Source organism: Triticum aestivum, chromosome 4A (assembly GCF_018294505.1).
Source record: "Triticum aestivum cultivar Chinese Spring chromosome 4A, IWGSC CS RefSeq v2.1, whole genome shotgun sequence".
NCBI lineage: Eukaryota > Viridiplantae > Streptophyta > Magnoliopsida > Poales > Poaceae > Triticum > Triticum aestivum.
Genome location: NC_057803.1, coordinates 48,160,488 through 48,169,185, shown reverse-complemented (window position 1 = coordinate 48,169,185; position 8,698 = coordinate 48,160,488). Strand labels below are relative to the sequence as shown.

The window sequence follows — 8,698 nt, the reverse complement described above, 5'->3', positions numbered from 1 at the left end:
AATCGTTTTATATGTTTGTTTGAGGTTGAATGTTATCTCATTTTTCCGCTTTGTGTTTTTCCTCTAGTGTAAGTTAAGCAACTTTTGTTACTCATTCATATTTTTATTCATATAGAAAACGCCGTGTGTTGACTTGTGTGGATCAAACTGACTTGAAATTGATGGCACTTTAAACTTGCATTGTCTAACTACTGTTGTATTATTCCGACCGGGTTGCTTCCGCTCGATTATATTTAGTTCGTCGTGAAATCCGAAGAGCGTATTTTGTAAACTAAAGTTATAATTATTATGAAACCGTGGTTGTTCGGTCGCACTTGCCAGCCACACCATTGAATGAAGAGCACATTGCACAATCATGACAAGGAGAACAATGATCACAAAAACTTGAAAACTTTCTCATTGTTGATGTTTGGTGGACCCTTCTATAAGATCAAACAAGATACTATGCCTACTTTAACTATCCATTTCTTAGCTCATAAGCAATCTCACTTCACAAGTTTTCTTGGCGGACCCTTGTAGAAAGCCAAACAAGATACTATGCCTACTTTAAGCATCTACTTTTTTTTGCTCATAAGCAATCTCACTTCACAAGTTTTCTTGGTGGACACTTGTATAGGATCATACAAGATACTATGCCTACTTTAACCATTCATTTCTTAGCTCATAAGCAATCTCACTTCACAAGTTTTTTTGGCGGACCCGTGTATAAGATCAAACAAGATACTATGTCTAATTTAACCATCCATTTGTTAGCTCGTAAGCAATCTCACTTCACAAGTTTTCTTGGTGGACCCTTGTATCAAAGAAGATACTATGCCTACTTTAACTTATCCATTTCTTAGCTCATAAGCAATCTCACTTCACAAGCTTTCTTGATGGACCCTTGTATAAGATCAAATAAGATACTATATGGCTACTTTAATCATCCATTTCTTAGCTAATAAGCAATCTCATTTCACAAGTTTGCTTGACTTTTTGGTCAACATGTTTACTTTGTTACTCAAATCTGAGCCTACAATGTAGCTTCATTGAGAAGGAAACTTGTACGCGAAAGAGCCATTCTGCTCCCATGTGCAAATGCACCCCGATGGACAATAAACTCCGACCGTCTAAATCGAGGCAGTGTCATGACCATCTAACGCCATCCATTCGTGCGTACCACGTCAGCCCGACAGATGGGCTCCACCTGTGGGTTTCACTGTTTTTGTGAGCTCAGCCTTAAGATCGTGCTATGTGCTACTCGTTTGACGCAGAGTTGATGGTTCTGCGTGAGTTGTCCCGAATGTGGTATCAGGTTGTTACTCTAGCCCGTTATATGGTGGTTATATGTAATTTGCTCTTTGGTCTATTATATATTTAGTAAATCAATATGTTGGTAACCAAATTTGTTAAGAACCCCGCAGTGTTTAGCATGTAGGTTTACTGCTCCTTTCCAATGTGTTTTGCAAATTTTGGTGCACACTCCCTTGGATTCCTTGACAACTCCCCTAAGTGTGATCAAGACAAGACTACTTCGTCAGAAGTGAGACCCATCACAACCACACACTCTGCATCAAGCCGCTGTCCATGTATTGCATCTCAACGCCGAAGATAAAACTGGCCAAAGTGAGAGTTGTCAAAACCCACAAATAAGCCTACTTGGGCGTAAGAGATGATTTTTTTTGTCCGACAGGGAATTTTATTCACCATTGTAGATGTAGACTCGCGTTATTCGGCTCCGTGAATCATTTGTAAGTAGGAGACGGGGAGAAAGAAATTGGTCATCCTTAGTTGAGTAGGAAATTTCACTAGTTATTAGAAACCGGTTCTTGGAGCTAGTTATTTTTTTAACACAGTACAATCGTAGAAACACATATACACGCACATACACTCATCCCCGACATCACATCTTGAGATTGACGAAATTACCACATGCGTCTCGTAGTCCACGAAAACGTCTCCTTCAACTGAACGAATATTGCTGGAAAGACTGAAATAAATCTAGAAAAATGCGAACATCAGTGGCAAGCGCAAAACTTAGATCCCGGTGGGCTAGTTTCACCATAAGAAACCTAACCATCAAAGCTAGCTGATGTATCAATTCGATTGTAAAAAAAAGTCGATGTATCAATCGCATTTGCACTCCAGCTTCTACCAAAAAAAATCACGTCTAAAATTTAAATTCATTTACAGTGTATTTGTTCTGCAAATGCTTACGAACACTGGGCGTCTGAAATTATTACGCAAACATTTGCTGGGACTTTTCTAAAAATAATACTGTACTAGTACCTGCACGAACCTGAACTGCCTGAGTCCAACCTGGAGCAGTGGAGCGGCTGCAGAGTCAACTCAAACGTGCGGAGTCGAGCGCGGGCGGGCACGATCCAAATCCGGCGCCCGGAGTCAACTCCACCGCCTCGGCGCGACTCGAATCCGCCGCTCTGCTGCCTGCTTGCCCGCCGGACGGGACGCTCTGCTCCTCCTCTCAGGGCACCTGCCGCTTGGTCGCCACCGGCGGCGATTGTGCGAGGGGGATCCATGGACGTGGAACCCTCCCGCCCCGGGGGCCGCGGCGAGCCCGGCGCGGCGGCGTGGGTGACGGTCGAGGAGTGGGGCGGCTCCTCCGGCTCCGCGCTCTCCCGCACCGCCGTCCTCACCGCCTCCGCCTCCTCCCTCACCTCCAACAGGTGACGCCTCCACCCTCCCTCCCGCTCGGTTCCTTCGTTTCGGCCCGCTCCCGTCTCACGCGCGCGCGCGCACCACCGTCCCAGGTTCGGCAGCCGGTGGGGGCGGATCGGCAGCCGCGTGCTCGGCGCCTTCGTGCCCGAGGTGAGTCAGCCAGCCTGACGCTCTCCACGCTCGCCATTAGAGGTTTAGAACACTGTTCTCTGTTCATGTCAGTGACAACCGTTACAGCTGTGAATTATGACTAAGCTGGTGCCTCTGAATTTCGGTCCTGGTGGAGCATTCTTCTCCGTTTCACCTGTGGCAACTCATGAGCGATGACTTTCTGATTGGCAGGGTTTTCCTGGTAGCGTCACTCCTGACTACGTCCCATTCCAGATGTGGGATACCTTACAGGTAGATCCTAAACCCTTCGTTTTTACAGTTACTGTTTGCAAGCTTGTTGGACACCAAAGCTACCTTGGTCTTTAGTTCTGACGCCTTATCCATGGCTGCTTTGCTATAGGGGCTCTCGACATACATCCGTGCAATGTTGTCTACTCAAGTAAGCCTGGCAGTCCAGTGGTTGTTCATCTTTGCTTTGTTTTTGCGTCTTATTGTTTTGCCGGTCTAAATGGAATGCCACCTGAACTGGCTTCAGGCCCTTTTAGGTGCCATTGGCGTAGGTGAGAAATCTGCAACAGTCATAGGTGCCACTTTTCAGGTATTTTTCCTCCACCAATCTCCATATAGGCTTGCGCAAATGCCTGAGCTTGCACTCTTTCCTAGGTGCTAGCACATAACTTACGAATTATCTCATGAACGTGTATGGATGTGCATATACGAACAATATTACTTCTACTATTATTTTGGATCGATATGCCCCTAGTGGCTGTTGCTGTGTGATCCATCATTCGAAGGGGTGTTTTGATTGGCCAACAACCTAGCGATGATTCAGGCCTTTCTCAATTGCATGAGCTGTGTGTTTGATCTGGCCATAAACTCAGCAGCATGACCTGCACCTTTGTTCTCAATTCTCTCCTTTTATTGGGTTTATTGTTGCATTTTCTCCCTTTTTTTCTGAATACATTCTATTCTGCCAGTGGTTTCTCAGGGATTTGACTGGTATGCTCGGAGGTATATTGTTCGCTTTCTATCAGGTACCAAGTTTTCTAACTAATTAGAGTAGTAAACATTATCATCTTACCACTGGAAATGATATTTTCCTTATGAGATAATCGTGGTTTGCTGAGATAATTTGTTTGGCCAGTTCGTCATTTGTCTGTACTCTGTATTCATTATTACTTTTCTTTCTTTTCCACCAGGGATCCAACCTTGATAGCAATGCAAAAATGTGGCGTCTAGTTGCAGACTTTATGAATGACCTTGGTAATGCTCAACTAAATTCACATTAAATACTATACTTCTGTTTCTTCCCTCCCTCTGCATTTCTCTTCTTGCGTCATATAGCCAAGTTAGGTTGGGTGCTAGCACCTTTTGAGTGTGACTTACTGTTCTTATCCCTCATTGCTTACCCAATCCAAGGTTTCTACTATCATTTTGAACTGTGAATGAGTAGGACGTATTTAACTCTTTACAGTATTCTGCTATATTAGGCAGATGGTATGATTCAATGTGCTACATGTTCCTGAAACTACATCTTACATGAAAGCTGGGTCATACGAAGAACACTTTTCCTATACACATGAAACTATAGTAACACCGTTTTGTTGTTGTTTACAGGAATGTTGATGGATCTTTTAAGCCCTTTGTTTCCTTCATCATTGATAGTTATAATGTGCTTAGGCAGTCTATCTCGGTCATTCAGTAAGCCAGTTTATATGTTGAATTTCTACAAACTTTTAAGAGGAATTTTTGGAATGGTTCTTTTCTTAGCTAATTTTTTGCTCATGATGTATAGCCGGTGTTGCCAGTGGAGCAACTAGGGCGGCATTAACACAACATTTTGCACTTGCAAATAATGCCGCTGATATATCTGCAAAGGTACCTTTGAACAATCTCAACATTTCTTGTAGACATATATTAGATGGTAAATTATCACTGAAATGTATCTAAAGGAACACACCCAACTTTTCAGGAAGGCAGCCAGGAGACACTTGCAACAATGTCTGGAATGGGACTGGGTATGCTGTTGGCACATGTTACCAGGGGGCATGATTTGGTTGTATGGGTTTCGTTCCTTTCTCTCACAGTATTCCATATGTACGGTGAGTGTTATTAACTAGTTAGACATTGCCGATTACATTGTTTTCAAAAGAGGACATTATAATCGAAACATCTGTATAATCATGGCTGTTGTTGCCTTACTGTTCCTGTCAAAAACAATTATGGTCTATGGGGTGAAAGGAAGAAAGGCACCCAAAAGAAGAGGAATTAGCAGATGGAAACTAAAGTAATAGAAATATTTGAAGCTGTCCAGTATATGGTGTGCTGCATGAATTCCAGATTCCATTGGGTCCTGTCAATTTGATATAGCAAGATATCCAAACAAGGCAGTAACTTTAGTTTAGCTAAATAATTTTGAATTTGAAATTAAGACCCCCAACCCCAGTCTCCTGTTGGGTTTTAGTCCCACCAGAATTTATTGTCATGAGAAATATCCAGTAACAAAATGTTGACGCAATAGTATAATACATTACCCACTTTCTACTTAGACTCGTTTGAACTGAGATAATATATTCAATTAGTAGCAGAACTGAGTTTTGAACGCACTTCTTGTTTACAAACTTTTGCTTGTTCTATCTATGTGTGTCAATTCAGCAAATTACAAGGCAGTGCAGTCACTTTCACTCAGTACACTAAATTATGAGAGAACATCCATCTTGCTGCAGTATTTTATGGAACATGGTGAAGGTGCGTGTATTGCTTTTCCTTTTCCTGGTTTCATGAAATCCATTCTGTTGTGAATTGCTGTTACTGTAACCATGCAGGATCAGTTAGCATCTAAGAAACTTAGTGGGGTTAAGTTTGTGGTTAGCGGGCCATTACTAGCTGCACAGCCACACCTTTTTTTTTGCATGTTGTGAATCTTCATTAATTGTATTGCCCAATATGGTGTGTGTTCCAAGTTCGAGGCTATGCATTTCTAAGGGGCATTTCTTTATTTTGTCATATCTCACATGCGGAATTTAGGTAGATCTGTCTGTGGCATTTTAATTATTGCCTCAAGAATAAGTTTGACTGGTTCATTTTATGAAGCTGCAAAAAATTGATGCAAGAAGTTCCATTATTTGATTATCATACTTTTTGCATGGAATTTTCCTAGTTCTTACACCACAACAGGTTTCCAAGCAAGAGCATATTCTTCCGTTCTGGTCTAGCTGGCGGAAATTACTTAGAGTTAAACTTCCCCATGAGCTTGTACACTTAGGTGCTAAAGCCTCAATGCTTACGCACTCCGACATGTAAGTTCTATCTTCTCAACTATGCTTTTATGTGTGACATTGCCTAGGAATTAAAGGGTGAATTATATTTGTTTGTCAAATTTAACAGGTTGCTGATTGCAAAAACAAGATCCTACTATACAAATGGTATGATTCTTTTGTTGCTCATGCGGCAGTATAGTGATTGCTGCTGACTTTCTTTACCTCCCGCTTTTGTTCAGCCAACTATTTTTTGCTGGACAAGGACGGCAGTGTTTGTATTTTCATCCACAAGCAGGCAGTGGCAACTGATGTCTTGAAGTCCTTCATACATGGACTCGTCTTAGCACGTTTCATGCAGAAGAGCAAATCTTGTCATACAGAGGCTCACCAATGGATGGATGAGAAATACAACACCTTCATCTCAAAGGTAAAATACTGTCACATTTGCTAAGATCTCCATCTAGTGAACTTGTTGTATGGTTGGTATAGTAGTACTTCACTGGGTTGGAGCTTAGCCTCTCAGTGCCCCTTTATAGGGTTAAAACATTGAAACAGGCGCTCCAGATCAAAGAATCTATTACTGATAATCGTGCATACAGTATTGATGGTAGGCTTACGGAGCTATACTATACCCTCTCTGTGCTTTAACTAAGCACCAAATGGCGTTTTTCCTTTTTATACGGGGAAACAAATTGGTCTCCATGGAATCCATCCATATAGAATCTGAGAATTGCCCTGATGGCATTCCATAATGCTGTTTTCACCACAAACGTACTAATATTTGGCTATTCAAACACCCACAGCGCAGCCATGAGCAGGTTTGTAGGATGGGGCTCTAAATGGCAAAATTTAGTGCCATGAAAGTTGTTCGTTGTAATCTAGTGAATATTCTTTGCAATTAGTTTTGTGTATCTGTTTTATTCTACTATGATGCGTGATGATGGTTCATTTACCCCCAAAATTTTACAGCTGAAAGTGGAAGGCTACTCAACGGAACGACTTCTGTCACATTCGATTGTTTGGAAGGCACACTGGGTTTATGGTCCCTTGGGTGAGAAAACCAAGTAGGAGGAAAGAGCTGGAGATGGCCATATCCACTTGACTAAGTAGTTGGTTATGCTAGTGGTAAATTTTGTGAGAAGGTGCATTCGAACTGCTGTGTAAACGGAGATCACCAAATCATATCAAAGTTGAAACGGACATACAGATAACCTGCGTCATCAGAGCATCTACATATCCGCCCTAAACGTCCATGCGGTCTGTTCGGTCTACCCAAACCGGACCTGGCAAGCTTGGCCCAAACGTCCAAGCCGACTGGCACCTATACCCAGTACATATGTGAGGTGGATATGGGGACACTCGGATGCGCCCGTCACGTCGGACTGACGGCAGGGCCCACGTCAAATCTCTTGAAGACGTCCCTGGCCTGATCTGCCCTCTTCCTCCTCTTTTCTGCCTCGTCCGCACAACCATCACCATTGTTGCTCCGTGGTTGTCCCCAACCCACAACATCGCTGTTCATGTCGCCAGTGGACAAGTTCGCTTCCTCGGACATACACCTCGTGCTCTGTATTTGATGAAATTTTTGAGCAATTTTTTTGTTCTTTTGGTCATTTGTGGGTCACCGATGAATTCGTCGTCGAATGCTGTTTATGGAAACACAAACCTTGATGGATTCATATACAAAGAGTTCATCGATTCGTCGGATTCGAATGACGAAGATGCTGAAATGATGATGATGAGCATCCGGGAAGAATTGGAGAAGCAAAAGGAGCATGTATTGAACCTCAAGGGTTCGATAAATGGCAGAAGAGTTGCTCCCTGAGATAGGATCGATGGTGCAAGGCTTCTCTACAATGACTACTTCAAACCGAGCCCAACATACTATGAAGATTTTTTCCGAGTCGCTTCCGGATGAGCAGAGATTTGTTCTTGCATGTAGTGAATGTCGTGGAGGAGGCTGATGACAGCTTCAAGTTTGAGGAAGGATTGTTGCGAGAAACTTTCTTTCTCCTCTGTAGAAATGCACGACTGCTCTCAGGATGCTTATCAAGATGGGAGAGACCACATGCTTGAACACCGCGATGCAATTTGTACACACCGTGGTGCAATTTGTACACACCATAGTGAAGGTGCTTGGACCAGAGTATCTGAGAGAACCAATTGTGGAGGACACATCAAAATTGTTGGCAATTGGACCATCAAAAGGTTTCTCAGGTATACTCGGTTCAGTTGATTTCATCCATTGACAATAGAAGAATTGCCCCAAAGGTTTGCATGGGCAGTATCAAGGTCACACCAAAGAGACCGTAATCATACTTGAAGAAGTGGCATCAAAGGACTTGGATTTGGCATGCTTTCTTTGACACGCTTGGTTCTAACGATGACATCAATGCGCTCCAACGATCTCCTTTGTCCAAGAGACTTTGTGATGGGGAGGCTTCAGAGTGCAACTACATTGTCAAAGGGCACAACTGCAACATGGGGTACTACCTTGTTGATGGTATCTATCCTTAATGGGCGACGTTTGTGAAGACTATATACGATCCTCATGGTAGAAAACAATCTGTCTTTGCACAAGCGCAAAAAGATGCTAGAAAGGATGTGGAGAGGTCATTCGAAGTGCTCCAAGTTCGTTGGGGTATTGTTCGTGGAGTTGCAATGATGTG

At 42.9% G+C, this 8,698-nt stretch overlaps 1 protein-coding gene across 2 annotated transcripts; it reads left to right on the top strand.

Annotated features, from left to right (window-relative positions):
* Positions 1–2,292: 2,292 nt before the first annotated feature.
* On the top strand, positions 2,293–7,261 carry LOC123085075 (protein root UVB sensitive 3). Of its 2 annotated transcripts, XM_044506653.1 has the most exons (15): positions 2,293–2,666; positions 2,751–2,808; positions 3,001–3,060; positions 3,170–3,208; positions 3,305–3,367; positions 3,747–3,803; positions 3,969–4,032; positions 4,387–4,470; positions 4,565–4,647; positions 4,742–4,871; positions 5,425–5,517; positions 5,930–6,068; positions 6,157–6,194; positions 6,269–6,456; positions 6,999–7,261. In XM_044506653.1, the coding sequence occupies exons 1-15, from the start codon at positions 2,518–2,520 to the stop codon at positions 7,095–7,097; spliced, it is 1,344 nt and encodes a 447-aa protein (XP_044362588.1). In that variant the 5' UTR covers positions 2,293–2,517; the 3' UTR covers positions 7,098–7,261. The 2 variants fall into 2 exon arrangements, with proteins under 2 accessions (XP_044362588.1, XP_044362589.1); XM_044506654.1 differs by lacking the exon at positions 2,293–2,666 and having other exon boundaries at positions 2,782–2,850.
* The last annotated feature ends 1,437 nt before the right edge of the window (positions 7,262–8,698 follow it).

Coding starts and splice junctions, on each gene's coding strand:
- LOC123085075 (XM_044506653.1), top strand. CDS start 2,518: ATGGACGTGGAACCCTCCCGCCCCGGGGGCCGCGGCGAGCCCGGCGCG. Junction 2,667..2,750: donor TCCTCCCTCACCTCCAACAG/GTGACGCCTCCA, acceptor CCACCGTCCCAG/GTTCGGCAGCCGGTGGGGGC. Junction 6,457..6,998: donor ACAACACCTTCATCTCAAAG/GTAAAATACTGT, acceptor AAAATTTTACAG/CTGAAAGTGGAAGGCTACTC.